Source organism: Dipodomys spectabilis, unplaced genomic scaffold (genome assembly GCF_019054845.1).
Source record: "Dipodomys spectabilis isolate Male_0828 unplaced genomic scaffold, ASM1905484v1 ptg000157l, whole genome shotgun sequence".
Classification (NCBI taxonomy): domain Eukaryota; kingdom Metazoa; phylum Chordata; class Mammalia; order Rodentia; family Heteromyidae; genus Dipodomys; species Dipodomys spectabilis.
Window position 1 is genome coordinate 16293858 of NW_024870834.1, and position 17339 is coordinate 16311196.

The following is a 17339-nucleotide window of genomic DNA, read 5'->3' on the forward strand; positions in this document are numbered from 1 at the left end:
TAACTCCCAGGCCTACCAGTAAATATTTGGGGCGTTGCCTTGGATAAATTTTAAGTCCAGTATCTTTATTCTTTTAATAACTGTGCATTGAACGCCTCTTCTGTTTCTGGTCTAGATGTAGGCATAGAGATGAACTTGTCAGGCGATCCTTCCTCTCAAAGAGGGGAGCTTTCACACAAGGGAGATAGGAGATCAAAAATTAACTCTATAGACAAGGGGAATTAGGTATGGAAAGTGCCGTGAGGAAAGGCAGATGGGTGCCCTGGTAGCTACCCAGGGATTCTACTTTAAGTTCTACTTTAAAGTATGGAGTTAGTGAAGGCTTTTCTAGGTCGGTATCAGTTAATCAGAATGTTAAGACAGATCTAGCCACACAAAGCACATAGGGAAGAGCATGATAGTGACAGGGAATTTACAAAGGTCCCAAGGTACAAATTTGGCCATCACTGAGAAGGCAAAAGAGAGCAAGAATGAATAAGGCCAATGACAGACAAATCCAGGGAGCGGCAGGGCACTGTCAAATGAGATCCTAGAAGGTATAACCTAGTGTCTGGGGCCAGAATCTAGCCCTATAAACCCTTGGTTTCTGTTTCTTTTGAATCTCAGTTCCCTCAACCAAGAAGGTAAAGTCTAAAGGACTGAACAGATAAAATGAGATCAGGAATGTGAAGTGCAGTCTAAATAATAGTCGGTGTGAGAAATGAATAGAGGAAATGTGCTTTTTTGTTATTTCTGATTTTGTTATGTTTCTAAATTTTCTTGATAGTACTGGTACCTCAACGTAGGTGCTTCAACTTGAGCCATGTCCTCAGCCCCTAAAACCCTGTTATATGTATTCAGATAGATAGCATTTTATACTGATACTGGCAAAGGCCTGGGGCTGGCACCCTCCTGCTTCTGCCTCCTGAGTAGTTTTGATTATAGTTGTGTACCATAATACCTGGCATCTTCTTCTTTTTTTTTTTTTTTTTTATCATTTTTCTACCCAGCATCAATAATGTCCTGCCAACTTCCATTTTAAGTATTTTATGTGCTAAATAATATTTACTTATTTCTGTTATGGGAGATCAATTCTAGGACCTCACACACAGCTAAGCATACATTTTTACCAACGATCTATACCCCAGCCCATTTATATGTTGCTTTGGATTTGACCCTCAAAATCAATCTTGCAAAGAGTTACTATTGTCTCTACTGTAAAACCTGGAAAATTAGTATTTATCTCTCTTACTATCTTCTCATACACAGCCTCCCTTCTTTATCTTCCAATGTGATCACCAGCTAAAGTGGAGGAATCTATCTATCTATAGATAGATAGATTCCTCCACTTTAGCTAGCTAGCTAGCTAGATAAGTAAGGACAGTAGCAAAATTGATTTAAAATTTAGTCTTTTCTATATCCCATGGAAACCTGGCCTCTAGATATGTCAGCAGTCCTGTTTTGAGTGCATTTTTCATGTTTTAAGACTCAGTTCCACAACTCCAGAGAGAGCATAAGCGTTTTTCCTGGATAATTTTTCTATTATATTATTCTGAACAAAGTCAGGGGTCAAAGGTACCATACATAAGCACTCTTGTTTTTATACCCATTTTAGAATTAGTTTATAATTTAGTAAATATTATTAAATGAAATTTAGGGGATCATGTGAAAATGTTAAGTTACACTTCTTTCCCAGCATAATAATTGTTTAACCAATAAAAGGGTTTGATCAAATTTGTCAGCAATTAAAAGAAGTTGCTAACGCTATGGCTTCCAGGTATGAAATTCAGCACTTACAAAATCTAAATGTATTTGCCACTGATGGGTCCACTGGCAGTTCTAACAAAACAAAAGAGCTACCCTACTGACAAAAGCAATATGTGTTGGGAATAAACAGAATTAAACATATGGTGGTTGTAAGTGGTCTGGCCAATAATTGATACACATAGGTAATTTTCAGCTGGGTCAAAGTGTAGGTTAGATAGATACAAAACCCTTTAACCACAGCCTGGCTCCACAGCAGAGGGTTGTGTTTTTATTTTCTGTTATTGTTTTTGCTAATTCTGAGATAGCTTTCTAGCTCTGTTCCTGCTGGCATTTTATTGATAAACTTGAGAGAGTAATTCAGCCTCCAGAGAAAGTAATTTGTGTGTGTATGTCTGTGTGTTTCTCTTCAAAAAGCACAAAATGTTCATTCTTGCTCAACAAGCACGTTTAATTTGAGTCCTTTTGGTTCCAATCAGATTTCTGAGTTAGTAAGAGATTCCTACTGGGCAATAAAACATCCAGGACTGCGGTCTGCTTCCATCTATTCTCTGTGCAGAAGCCATCTGACTCTTCCTAGGGCAATGTTCCCATCAATGCCATCCTTCCAGTTCTAGAAATACATAGACAAAACATCCCTTTGGCACTCAGCTATCTCTTGGGAGAACCTCTTCCTTTTCGCTACTGGGCCAAAGGTACCTAGACATAAAATATCCAAATGAAGACTTTGTAAAATGTTTACCAAGAGAATGTGAATCCCTACAGATATGAAAATATAGTAGCCAAGACCTTTCTTGTCTATAGTCTACCTAAAGACTACCAAAAATGAGTGTGAAATCCAAAGTCTCTCATTCCTCCTCTGGGAGAACATCTTTTCTGTTAGAGCAAGTTTCAACCTTCATTGCCTCACGGGCCTTAGACCTTAGAAAGCTAGGCAGACTGTTCAGGCATTCAAAATCTCATATTCACTGTTCCTGTTTTTTACCCTGTTTGTTACTGTTCCAGAGTGGTGATGTACTGCCTAGGGCTACAGCTTGCTTGATCTGCAGCTGTAGAAACAAACAAAGCCATTTAAACCAAATGGAAAAGGTTAGGAAGAGGAAAGGAGAGTTAAGGGGATCTGAGTAGAAGAGGGAAATAGAGGCATTCACACCACAGGAAGGCTTTAAATTGAACATGACTGCAGGAAAAATCAATTTGCTTTTCCTTTCCCTGTCATCGTTTCTCCTTGCAAGATGACTCTTGACAAAACTGAAGGGGTACAATTGCATGAGCTCTCAGTGAAGCTTATCTTACAGAGTAATCACATAATGCAACGTCTGTGATGTCACAGTTGGTTTCCTTGGTGATGAGCTAAAGGAGAAGAGGAACAAAGAGGAAGATTCCACCAGTGATAAGACAGTCATTTTTGGTAAGAACGGAAAGGCTACTGGTTCCAGGGTTTTTGAACGCTCTCTGAGATGGTTGTGCAAAGTCTGACAAGGAAAATGTGTGGGAATGTGAGCTGCTATGAGACAGGAGTCCTGTTCAAAAACTATCTTCCAACTGGCACTGAAGAGACTCATTTTAGATTTGATGAACAGGCAAGTGAGAAAAAATTAAATAGAAATATTAAACCAGGAGGAAATAAGAAAGGCTACAGCTTTGAGTCGAGTCTCGGTCACATACCCAACCTCTTCCTACCTGATCTGCCATCTCTCTGAATATCCACGTGGTACCATTCCCCATCATTGGCTTTCTTCTGAGTGGCCTTCACCTTGATCGTGCCAGAGCCCATGTCAAGCAGCAAGTACAGGTTGCCATCCAGAAGTTCCACCGCAAAAAAGTCGACTTTTGTGTTCTTTTGGCTCCGAGCATCCTTCCTCTCTTGAGGCTTCCCATGAGTGAAAAGGATCAAGCCGTTGGGCTCAGTGGTGCGAAAGTCAAAGGAGATAGAACCCATACGTTTGGTGTTCCACTTGGGCAAGCTGATGTAAGCCTCTGGGGTCTCGAAGTTGATGGGGTCTAGTGTGGCCACATTCTCACACTTGAACACAACTTCACCGTAGATTTTCATCTTGGTGTCCCCAATCCGGGCCAGGCGAGACAGCTCCAGACGGATGTCATTATTCTTATAAACAACCTGTCAAAAGCCAAACCAAAGTGCCATATGAATCAATCTTGCAAACAGTATCTATCCATCACTCACAGGGCATCTAGAGAAAAGGCTCAGGAAGAGGCTTCAGGACACAATGGACTGAAACAACATGAGACACATGAGACATATTACACAAAAAGCATCCAAAGAGATGTCTGGTATGCGCAGAAGCTCTGATGCTTCCACATTTCCATCATATCCCTTTGTCCTTTCCACAAATCTCTTGTGTTTTCAGAAATTTACAGTGTGAACTTGTAAGTACAATTCAAGAGATACTAAGATGAACTCATACAAATACTTTTATCCAAATGCATTATTACCTGAACCATCCTTAGTAAAAGACCAGAAGCATCAGCTGGGTGCCAATGGCTCACATCTGTAATCCTAGCTACTCAGGAGACTGAGATCTGAGGATCATAGTTCAAAGCCAGCCTAGGCAGGAAACTCTGTGAGACTCTTACCTCCAATTAATCACCAGAAAACCGGAAGTGGTGCTGTGGCTCAAGTGGAAGAGCACTTGCCTTGAGCTGAAGAGCTCAGGCACAGCACCCAGGCCCAGAGTTCAAGCCCCATGACTGACAATAACAACAAAAAAGACCAGAAGCGGCATCATGATCACCTTCTGGTAAAACATCACCATTATAATGGAATATTACACATTCAATAAAAGTAGGTAGTGCCTTCTAGTTTGGGTATGAAGGCCCTCTGAGTCATATTGTTCAGTGAAAGTACACATACATGCTATCATTGTGTAATGATGGCAGGGGAAGATGAAGAGTGTGATAAGTCCAGATGTTCATAAGCATAAAGTATCTTTGGAAAGAAACACAAATATGAAGTTGTCATTGAACAGTAGATTTGTAGGGTTCATTTAAATAATTTACATTTAACATTGTCCTATTTGAATTTTAAATCGTGTATATATTTCCTTTAAAGTGCTTGTTCAGTTGATTTTTTTAAAGGGTCTTTTTTGTTGTTATTGTTTTGTTGTGTTGTATTGTGATGCATTGACTCTGCCCTTGCTATGGTCATACACTGGGATATTCTGAAGTTCTAGATCAGTCAGCTGTGCACATTTCTTTTAGTAAAGAGGGAGGACCGAGAATATTGTACCAGAGACTAGTTTCCACTGGAAGTTAGTTCAGCAGATCACATCATATAGAGCTCATTTAATTTGTACCATCCAGAACAATTTCCCTCCCATTCAAGTCCTAGGATAATACTTAACTATTTGCCTTCCATCCCCCATTACCAGAAGAGAATCAAGTAGAGGTGTTTGATTTTTTTTCTCTTTTTGTTGGTTGTGGGGCTTGAATTCAGGGCCTGTATGCTGTCCCTGAGCTTTTGTGCTCAAGGCTAGCATTCTTCTACCTTGAGCCACAACTCTACTTCCAGTTTTCTGGTGGTCAATTGGAGATAAGAGTCTTAAAGACTTTCCTGCCCATGCTGGCTTTGAATCAGGATCCTCAGATCTCAGCTTCCTAAGTAGCTAAGATTTACGGCATGAGCCACCAGCCCTTGGCCTGTTTGGCTTTTAATAGATACTACGATAGTGATGTGTAACTATGACAAGACACTAAAAATGTTTCACCCATTCTGTACCCTTGATCATGCTACTAACCCTATGAGAAAAATAATGATGCTAACACTTATCCAGCACTTACCAGCAGGTACTCTGCTACAGATTTTATCACCCACCATCCCATTAGATCTTAACAACACCCATTTGGAATACCTAGAATTATTCTTTTATTTTACAGATGCAAAATACACAGAATAGGTAGTTAAGGAGCACTCCCACAGGCCCAGAGCTGGTAAGTGACAGAGCAGCACTTGAACTCAGGCAGTTAGCTCAAGGGTCTATGTGCTTCAGCAGTGTAGGCACCTGGAACCAGGTCATACCAGCAGAACCATGAAAGCTCATTGTTAGCATTGTGGAAAGTCATACACACTTAGCTTCCCAGCTGAATTTCTTCTTTTAGCTCTACCGGATTGAGCATGTGGGAAAGGGGAAACTTCAGGAGCCTTGGACAACCATGCAAGTGAGAAAACCGAGGATTAGCAGCATCTCTTGTCTAACTACTGCTGTAACTCTTCACTTGTGAGATCTCTATGGCAGAACCCAACTTCAGCCTTTTTCTCTTTGTAGCTGAAATGCCTGTGACTAGAACTCCTTGTAAAGATTAATTGTTAATGGATACCAGAAACTCTTCCAAGAAACAGATGAGGGCTCAGATTTATTGAAGGATACATGGAAAAAGAGCTGGGCATCCATCCCTATAGGAGGCCAGGACAGAAGGTAAAAAGGCAAAGGGGCTTTGTACCAGATGGGAGCAATTCTTCTGTGAGAAGGGCACATCATTGACCCTGGGACAGAAGGTGATAACCAGAGCATAGATTTCTGAAGTGAACAGGAGAACCAAGGGCTAGAAACTGGTTGGACAGAGATAATTAGACTTTGTGTCAAAGTCTCTTAATAGGTGAACACTCTACCAACTCCATGGCCCTGAAATTCCTTGTCTATTTAGATGAAATCTCTACTATGGTGCAAAGAGCCAACCCCTTTTCTACTGATGGTTCAGCAACCTTTCTGAATCTCCACTCAATTCATTTCTAAGTGTGGAAGCATCAATACCATTCCTTAAAAACTTTCTACCCTTGGTCCCCACAGTTATTGTCAAGATTGAATGAGATGTCATTCATGGTAGCACACAGAAAATTATCAACTTGCACACAAATCTAGAAAAAGTCATAATACATCTTCATCTTCAACAGCATTGGGGTTCTATTGGAAGCAGAAGGCACTGAAATGAGGTTCTATAAAAGATCTACTAAGAATAAGGAAAGGGTCTTTCAACTGGCAATACTCAAGTGAGGAGCTCCATTGCTGGCCTCTCTGCCTTCTCTACCCAATCACACTGTGCAGATTTACAGCACTGACCATGGGGAAGTATATTGGTACCTTATTAAGTACAAGGAGGTGAAAGAAGCCCTGTTGGGCCCCTCTACAAGGTGAAGTACCACCTGATACAGTATTTTCTGTAAAATCAGGCTCTCAATTACATGAATGTCCTCAAATGATTGAATTAGTCTCAGACTTGAGATGAGGTCTCTGGGCAAATATACTTAGAGTCCTTCATGATCCTGGTGCAGAGTCATGTAGGAAAAACCTCAGGAATAAGGCAAGCTATAGGTGCAGGAATAATGTTTGAAACAGAGCTTCCATCTATAGAGATCCTACTATGTGCTAGGCTCTCTAAATTCACTGTGTCATCCACAATCAGAAATGACATAGGCAATACTATCTAAGACAGTATAACCCATGAAGGACAAAATAAGGAGTTGAGTTCTTATTTTGTTCACTGTCCTGGAGTAACAGCATGGCTAGGATTGATGGTTTCTAGGCACTCAATGAGCTCATGCCCACACATAAAGCAGAGACCCCATCATGTACAAAACACATATTAGACTCCATCTTGTCATGCAAAATCCTTTACACCATATTGGTAGCCCGGTGTAATGGTTTCTGCCTGCTCAGAATCCATTAGAGGACTGTATAAGAGCTCAGCTGTTAGTGTTTCTGAATCTTTGATCACCAGGTTTCCCCAGATGAAGTGCCTTCCTGTCTGAGCTGTTTAAAGGATGCTTCTTCCCCAGAACCTACATTCAAACCCATTCCCTCTCTTGTTACTCTGGTACTGGCTGATCATATCACTTGACGAATCAGAATCCTTTTTTGCCTGGAAATGATGAAGCTGTTTGCCCTGTTTCCCAATCTACTTATCTGGGTTGGAAAATGAGACTAGACTACCTATACACACTGTGCCCTTGGTATATTACCTTAATCCATGATAATTGACCTAAGGCAGGTCCCCAAGAATACACCTAAAGTTTGGACCATTTCCTTTCTCAGAACTGTGATCTTCTTCCCTCTTTCATCTTATCCCAACCTGCTGTTCTCAACCCCCAGAAAAGTGTTTCCACATGCTCTATGATAAATGCCATATCCCTAGCATTCCAGCAAGGGTTCTGGAAAGATCCAGCAAATGTGCCCTGCATTGCACAGAGAGCCTCTTAGGCTTATTTTGCCTGTAGTAGAATAAGGGGTTCACCACCTACTCTTTTCTCATTTTTAAGACATCTTGAATCTTCTATGAGACTCTATAGGACAATTTCTGTAAAAAAAACTATGAGGTCTGCTATCAGGTCAGTTGCTTATGGGTATATGACTTGGTCACTGAGCTCCACTGTGCTGACCCAGGCTATTGGGTGGGAGGTGGTTGAAGGTAGGGATGCTGGGGACATGCTCTGCAGCATCTGGTGTGTACAAAACAGCCAGGGAAGAAGCCAGTATTGGGTACCTTGAGTGAAGCAGTATTGACTACAGATCTTGATAAGTCATTTTCCTACCTTACATTCACCACACAGACAACAAATACATGTGTGTGCATGCGTGTGCATGCATGCATGTGTGTGTTTGTATATTTATCTTCTTTCTCAGTTTAATCATTTGACAATAGATAATAAATTAAATGAGATTTTTGTTGTTGCTGTTGTTAATTTCAGCTTCCAGGATGGTGTAGATTTTAAGATAAAACTTTTGGACTAATCTTATCATTGTGTGACATTCCTTCTCAGAGTTTAAAAAAAAAAAGTGCCTAAGAATCCCCAAAGCTTTCACAGAATCGCACATCCTCCTGTCTCTGCCTTTCCCTCTGTGTTTCAGGCAATCGATAACTTTGGTCTGCTGTGATTTCTCCCTCCAAACAGTCTGCTCCAGTCATCTGTCACTTCAGACTCTTAGCTTTGTTATCTCTGAATAAGCTCAGGTCTGGTCTTCTCAATAGACAACTAATGGGAAAAAGATGTATAATACCTTTTAAATTCTGAAACAACTCCTAATGGTATTTATTTAATAAACACTTACATCTTCATTAAATTTGATGTTGGACTCCAGTGTTAGTTTAGGCAAAATATTTACTTGTCTTAGCCTTGCATCTTTTGTAGAATGTGCATGACAAGTCTTATTTACTGGATTGTCAGAAATAAATGAGAATAATGCTATCATACACAAAAAGATTTCCTATAGTTTCTGGCCTTTAGTAAGTACTCAGTAAGTAAGTTACCATCATTAATTTTGTTGTTTCCTGTGAAAAACCAGAACAAAATCATCAGATAATATCTTAGCACGTAGTCATAAGGAAGAGAAGATTCTCTATGAAGATAGAACCTAAATGGATTGTCAGCTCAAGAGACAGAGCTCTAACTAATGACAGACTGGGTTTAATAAGCCCTAAATTATATATATATATATGTGTGTGTGTGTGTGTGTATATAATATATGCATAAATACGTGTACATACATATGTTCACACATAAATATATACACATGTTTACATAATCATATTGTGTGAGGTGACATATAGCAAAGTCTATGTTATTTTATGTATATATAGCATAATGTTTAGCATATACATACTTAATTTAAATCACACATGCACACATGCCAAATGGCTGCCATTCCTAATCTCATTCTCTCATGCCTCTCTCCACACACTTGCAAAGATTTATGATTCATTATCATGACCATCATTTCCTATCACAGTGTACTGCTGACCAGACTGTAGCAGTGAAGTCCAAGCACAAATGCAGCAGCAGATGGTCCTCTAAGCTTCCAAAGTCAGAAGAACCTAATATTTGGCAGGACCAGGGCCACATCTGCATCCGTGGTCTTGCTAACAGGCATCAGTAAACTAACTCTGCCTGCTGAGAAGCAACAGACATCCAACCTGGGGCTCAAAATTCCAACCGTTGCATACCATGGCTCCCGGAATTTTCATGCTTTATGTTTGGTTAGTACATCTGCCAAAGAGAAAAAAACTGAGCACCAGAAACAGAAAATGGAAACCAAGTTTGAGACCAGCAAGGCAAGAGGCAAAAAAAATCTCCATTTTTAAGCTCAAAATAAAGATCAAAGAGACTCCGGCTGAAGTTGAAAACAGTAGTAGAATGTTGACAAATACTTTTTTTAAATGCTGTGTGATCTAACACTTTTGGGGTCAAAAAAACACATCTGCGAGCTGGTTCTCACTAGTTTATATCATTTAATCTATGGTCCTATTTGCAAGAACTTGGCACAGAAAGACAAAAGGGACATAAGGCAAACTGCAGTACTGAGAAAAATCCAGGCAAAGTTATGTCAACAAGCAAAATCCTCAGTCCTACACCATTTTGAATAAAGCCAATAAGTCATCTGGACGTGAAAGCAAAGCAGGCTAGTTAGAGAGAGACAGATGGACAGACAAACAGACGGAAGGAGAGATTTAGAGAACTAAAAAAAGGGAGAGAGAAAGGGGGGGAGAGGGGAAGAGTGGAGGGAAAAGGAGAGAGAGAGGGAGGAAGAGGAAGATGGAGAGGGGACAAGAAGGGAGAGAGGAAAAGAGAAGGAAAGGGAGAGAGGAAGGAGAGGGAGAGGGAGAGGAAACAAGTGAATAGTTTGTATGCCAGGCAGTTACTCTAACCTCAGGAACCAAAGAGCCACAAGTTCTAGTCCAAGTGCCTAGTTAATACTACATGTCATAATCACTTATCTTAAAGTTGAGTTTAGGCTTGCTCATTTACTCGCCTGATATCTTTTGAGAGGGAGATGACCCAGTTATAGAAGGGTCAGAAAGAGGTTAAAAATGATTTCCAATCTTCAATATGATCGGTGTGAAGGTCCCAAGTTTAGTCTTTCAAAAGGTGAACAAGGCAGGGGTTATTCAGCTTTAAAGGCTGATCAGGCTGCCTTGTATCAATACATCCCATAGGAAAACATGGTTGCCAATCAAGTTCCTATATTTAGGTTACCTTGAAGGCTGAGTCTATTATCAGGGTTAAGACTGACTGACTGAGTCTCTCCCTCCTCACAGAATCCACTCAACTTTTACATAATTAATGAATCCAAGTAGACCCAGGTAGAGACGTAAGCCACGAATTCCTAAGAATGGACCACAGTTCTCTAAGACTTGCAAGTATGGCTCACAGTTTCCAAAGACTTGACAATGAGTAGGGAAGAAAACATTTTTAGTTGCCAGCTCATCTTTCAGTCACAACCAGATAGCAAATCCCCCATCCCTAAAGTCATGTTGGCAAGGAAGTGCCCCGACTCTCCCTTTTAGCAGATGGCATTCATCATTAATTGATAGCATGCTCTTGTATTCCCTATTCTGTTCCCATCCAACCTAGATGAAAACTCAGGCATCATCTTGAGCTAAGACTCAACCACCACACCTCTAAGAAATTCACCACATATTTTCTACTTTTGTTATCCTCTCGGGAGAAAACAAGAGAAATTAACTGGCTATTAAATTATTAGAAACAAAACAATATATGTAAATGTATTAAATAGCCATAGACCTTGAACTCTCAGCCAAGGATACAGGAGCACATGAGATTGATCTCTGCCACTAACATGCTTGGAGAATGTTGGAGGCTGATTAACTAGGAGATAATCAGGGTATTGGAATTTATAGTTGTTAATCTAATTCATGTATAATGACCTGTGATCAGAAATTTGACTCAGATGGTACTTCTCTCTGCTTTCTAGGAATGGTAATGTTAGAGTCCTCTAGAGTGGATTTATAAACTCAGAGACTGTGTGTTTCCGATGTGGTAACTGATTATCCCCAGTGGACCACATCTGACACACAGCTGATGTTCAAATCGCATATACGTATACATTTTCTTACCTACTAAACAGATCTACCTAGAGAATGTTTACTTTCTTTGTTGCCTTCAAATATTTGATGAGGGCACCAAACTGACTAGAGTGAAACTCACATGTCACAAAGTGGAGTAGATAAGATCAGATGAGTAGGTGGTACTTGATTATGAACAATCTCTAAATACACGTACATTATGTAACTATGAAAAAGCGAGCATCATTAGAGTAGAAATGAACTCTTTTAGCAGTTTGATTAGAAAGGTGACAATATTTAAAAGGTACCTTCCTGAATCACTAAGAATATACCGTTATTTTTATTCTGAGGATAAGAAATTACTCTAATTATCTTACTGCTTCCTTTCACAACTCTTCAATGGTTCCCCATCAACTTCACAGCTAAATGCAGACTTCTAAGCATCATATAGAAGATTTCACCTGATCTGTTACCAACCTGCATTGTCTTAAAGTTGAGTTTAGGCTTGCTCATTTACTTGCCTGATATATCTTTGTGAGAGGGAGATGACCCAATTATAGAAGGGTCAGAAAGATGTTAAAAACGATTTCCAATTCTGCATTTCCTCCAAGTGACAAGTTCTGAGAGGAGTCTCACCTAGATTCTCTATGTGGATAACTTAACTCACCATTTGAGTCATGGTTCAAGTACTCCCTCCATTGTAAAGTCTTCTCAAATATTCCTGTATTCATGCAGGACTCCCACGCACAGATGATGTCATCCCCTCGGCAACCAGGGCTCCATGTGCTAACTACTACTCTGGAATTTATCCCACTGTGCTTTAAGGATCTGTCCCCCCAGTAGATGGGAACTTCTCAAGGATAGTAAATTATATCTTTCCTCTCTATATGTCCAAGTACCTGACATCATGTGCATATTTTGTAGGAAGAGGTAAAAGAATGGGGTGGAAATGGGCCAGGAAGTTCCCCCAAACTACTTGCTAAGTGCTTCTGACGTAGGACATAGCATAACAGGGAAAGAAGACATCTTCATTCATTCTGCTTGATTGTAAGAGGTAAGAAAGGAAGTTAGAAAGCTAAAGTCTTATAGACAATTAAAAAACATTTGATCAAATCATGGAATATTTAGCTAAGGAAATATGCTTGCATTTTTTTTTTTTTTTTTTTTTTGTCGGTCGTGGGGCTTGAACTCTGGGCCTGGGCGCTGTCCCTCAGCTCTTCAGCTCAAGGCGAGCGCTCTACCACTTGAGCTACAGCGCCACTTCCATATGCTTGCATTTTTATAGCTATGTATTCAGAAAGTTCTGAATCCCAGAGTAGCAGCTGTCACCTTATGTGCCTTGATATAGTACTGACAGGAGTATAAAAACAAGTCTTGCTGGGCGCCGGTGGCTCACACCTGTAATCCTAGCTACTCAGGAGGCTCAGATCTGAGGATCTCGGTTCAAAGCCAGCTGGGCAGCAAAGTCCATGAGATTCTTATCTCCAATAAAAATGACTAGAAAACCAGAAGTGTTTCTATGGCCCAAGCGGTAGAGTGCACACCTTGAACTAAAGAGCGCAGGGACAGCGCCCTAGCCCAGAGTTCAAGCCCCACGACCGACCAAAAGAAAAAAAAACAAGTTTTGAGTTCTAACAAGGTTCTCTAAGAGATGAGGTGACAACATTTAGCTTCCATGGTTCCTCTCACTCTGCAGCATGCGCATAGACCTCTTACATGACCAGGTAGCGCAGACGCCATAGAAAACACAGGCATATCTTGAAACGTTTGACAGAGCCACTGCCTTGGATAGCCAGAATCACAAACCAAAGAATGAGCCTTTGGCCATAACTAATAACTTCTGGATGTTACCCTGAAAGAATATGGAAGACAATCAACATGCCCAAAAGCTTCTAGGGAAAGAGCTTACATAAAAGACCCAAAATGCACAAGAGTGGGAGAAAATACTATGAGATGATTAAGTGGAATAGAATCTTCAAGAAATCTAGCATAGTTGACAGGACAAAATAGTAGTATATAAAATAGTAGTATATGACACAAGCAAATACTACAGGACAGAAACAGTTTATACAGAGCCACCGATTGTGACAGGTTATACCAAGAGGTGTTGACCCAGGAAGAAGTTCTAGGGCAACCCTCTGGAGCTAAAAAGTTCACAAGTTCACACAGGATCATTCTTCTATAAATTAAAGCCTATTCATTTATACAAAAAATAGGTGGATCAGAACTGTACAGCTACCTGACAGAGCACCTCCAAAGGAGGGAGGGGGGGTCTTGTCAGAAGTAAACTACTTCTTGTCTGGCCTGCTGGCACTCTGCTTCTTGCCTAATGAAGATCCTAATCAAATGGCTTTTCAAAGTGGTCCAGAGAGCCCATCTGCAATCAGCAGAAGAGATGAGGAAGGTGATAGCAAAAATACACCCGGCTGGCAGGTAGCTGATAACAGAATCTTTTCCAAACCCGTGCAGAAGACAGTAAATTAGGAGTTAGGTTTAGCTTGGAAATAAAATAGACAGAAATTCTAGGACCCTTCACTTTTCTGAAAAGATTTTCTTCACTCTTTGTTAACTTCTCAATAATGAGTCATCAACCAAAATGCTTCCTTTATTGAGACTCACTTTCAAAAGACTGATATTTTAGCCTTATGTTTAAACCTAGGACGTTACATTACCTGAAGTAAATCTGCAGAGACTTAGCTAGCCACTAGATGTCCCTTACGCCATGCAAAAACCACCTAAAATGAATTTCACTACTAGTTACACAAATCATGCTTAAAGACAGCTTTTCTAAGCCTTGACTCTCAGGTGCCAACTATAATCCTGTGATATTCCTTTGCCTTATTTGTTATGTTGATCTCTAAAGTATGTCAGTAGTCTTTTATCATTTTATCATTTTAAGACAGGGCATAGGAAACATGAATTAAAATTATTTTATAGGCATTTATAGGAGGTAGAAATAATATAGAAATAAGTGAAAAGGAATATTAGAAGAAAGGAATGGTAGGTGTCTAAAGAGGTCCAAAATTTACTATCACTTTCAGAAACTAAAAATATATTTATAATATAAATGGAGAAACATACAAGTTCAATGGAAATTCAGGGTCTCCAAATGCTAGGATGTTGGACTCCTAGATTCAATGAAACTTTGTATAATAAATAATTTCACAAGTCAGATATGATTAATTAAAAGTAGAAGCTTGGAATTGATGGCTTACTCTTGCAATCCCAGCTACTTAGGAGATAAAGTCAGGACGATTATGAGTTCAGGATGAATCTAGGTAAAGATAACAAGGTCATATCTCAAAAAAAAACAAATAAAATTTATATAAATAAAAATATATTTTAAAAGTAGCTGCCTAGATATGGAGTATAACAAACTCTTGCTAAGATCAATGAAAAAACACCTACTATCAGTGTGTAAGTGTGAGTCAGTACCCCCTGTGTAAATACATTTATAGAACTTGAGTTAATCCTCTAGATGTAAGAATCCTGGATTTGGAATGGTTCGGGAGGGTGAGGGGGGAGGTTGTTAGTAGTAATAGAAATAGCAGTAGCTAAGCTAAATGTAGGGATTGCTATGGGCTAGCCACTGTTATTGCTGTTTCACATAGAATAATAACTTAATCCTGATGAGAAAATATTAAAACCAAGACAAGACATTACTTTATGACAATAAGTGTGAAGGCACTATTAATAACTCACTGGACAATAGGTAGAACTCAGAACTTTCCAAGGTGACCTGGGATATTGGGTGGCCACCATATTTGATCCTCACAACAGCCCAAGAGCAGGATAGGCAATATAAAATATGCTTAATAGCACAGATGCTAAAGCTACACTTTATGAGTTCAAATCCTCACTCTGCTACAGTTTTCTTTCTAACTTGGATACATTTGATCCTCATCTTGGAGATAAGAGTAGGAAGGATCAAACCAACCAAAGGAGAGAAAGAAGACAGAGACAGAGGAAGAAGACAGAGACCAAAGGAGAGACAGAAGATCAGATCTTAATCATCGCTGAAAAGGAGGGGCACCAAGTAACATCCCAACAGAATCAGAGATATAAGAAGCGTGGAAAGAAGGGGTCTGGGGCTTAAGTACAGTTGAATAAGGAAGTTGTTGGGTTGTGAAATCAGGTAGTGCTGCAGGTCACTTGCACATTCTAAAGACCACTTTAATCAAAAGCCACATTGCCTACCGTGACAGAAATCAAACAATGGTTTATTTTGAGGTGATGGAGATTTCTGAGAAAGGCCAGGACTGGAATGGAAAGGTAGGATGTGGTGGAGGTAAGGAGGGTGGAGAAAAAAGGGGAGGGAGGACCGTGGGCCATGGGGCAACATTGAGTTATAAGAACAAGGCAGATGTGCATCAGTAATCTACTTACATTATGAGACAGTTGTGGAGAGGAGAGTATTCATGTGAGAAAAAGTGTCTTTGCTATCAAAGTAGTTTGCTTATTTTCTGTGAAAATTGTTCTTCTGAAAGTTTCTGCTTGGGCCAGGTGGATTGACCCTTGTCAATTACATTTTAGTTACAGCCGTTTCCTGCTGCACTGTAAGTAGGACATCCTGTTAGAAGCTCCTTGAATTTTAGTGACATCCTGTTAATGAAGTCACATATATCCTTTTGCAGATTGTGAACTTAAGCTCAGCCAATTGAAGCAGAAGGGCAGGGCCTGCTTGGCTGGGGATCAAAAGGGAGCCTCCCGCTTGCTCTGTGGGTTTGCTTGCCAGATTTTTGGCTGATGGCACACTCTTCTGCAGAAGTAAATTTGGCCTTGCCGAGACTTTGAGTCTGTCCTTACCCTTAGGTGACACCCCATCATCTTGAACTATGTTTAACAACACTAAACATCTTCAGCATTGGCCGCTATTACCCTCTCTTTACAGATGAGGAAACTGGGAATCCAAGAATATTTTCTGTGTCTGAGTTTACACTGCTATCTGGCAGCAGAGCCAGAATAAAAACAAAGCTATAGCTGCTTAAGGAACAATATGAATACTCAACATTTACACCATCTTACAACAGGAAAGAGAGAGGTTATTTTAGGATCCCTTCTTTGATGAAGCTTATCCAGCTAGCAGAAATATCAAGCCACTAGCATGTCAATCTCGCCTGTATCTACTCAAGTTAGCAGATTACAGTAAAGAGCACATGTTCAAACATTGAGGAGGATCAGTCCTGGGTTTGTGTCCTTCTCAGATGGAAAGATGGAAGTGTCTGCATTCTCACTTCAACTACTGACATTCTTTTCACATTCCCAAATTGGTGACGTCCCTGTTCAGACATTGCATGGGTGGCTCACTCTGGAGTTCAGAACGCTCTTGATACCATCTCAATTCACATGCCAGGTACAACCTAGATACTCGGTAACTCTCTTGATGAGACAGATGGCAAGAATACTTCTAGACATAGGAGAGTGAGCAGGAGGCCAGCTGAGCACACCTGTTGTCCCTGACCTGGCTCACTGTCCAGCCATAGCAGCCAGATGGTAGGAACTGACCGCCACTGATTCCTTGCCCAGAGCTCAGACTAGTTCCTCCAGTTACTGATCAGCTTCTCAATAAGTATAATTAATGGTTTATTTTAATAATGAGGGCTGGGAATCTTGCCATACACATCTGTTTAGTGGCATGAGACTGACCTAAATCAGACCCTTCCTGACAGCAGTCCCTGGAGGCTTTTTAAATTGACTGTCAATTTGGAAGTGTTTACCCATGAGGGATGTCTGAAAATCATATTCCTAGAAGATCAGATATTTGGGGTCTGTAAAGGTGA

General features: G+C 40.2%; 1 protein-coding gene across 6 annotated transcripts in view; it reads right to left on the reverse strand.

The window, feature by feature from the left end:
• Nucleotides 1–17339, reverse strand: part of Nrxn3 (neurexin 3) — a 1519933-nt gene that overhangs the window by 1063934 nt on the left and 438660 nt on the right. For all 6 annotated transcript variants that reach the window (XM_042692577.1, XM_042692576.1, XM_042692579.1 and 3 more), the window contains one exon: nucleotides 3427–3865. In XM_042692577.1, the coding sequence (XP_042548511.1) occupies nucleotides 3427–3865 (439 nt within the window). The remainder of the gene's footprint in view (nucleotides 1–3426; nucleotides 3866–17339) is intronic.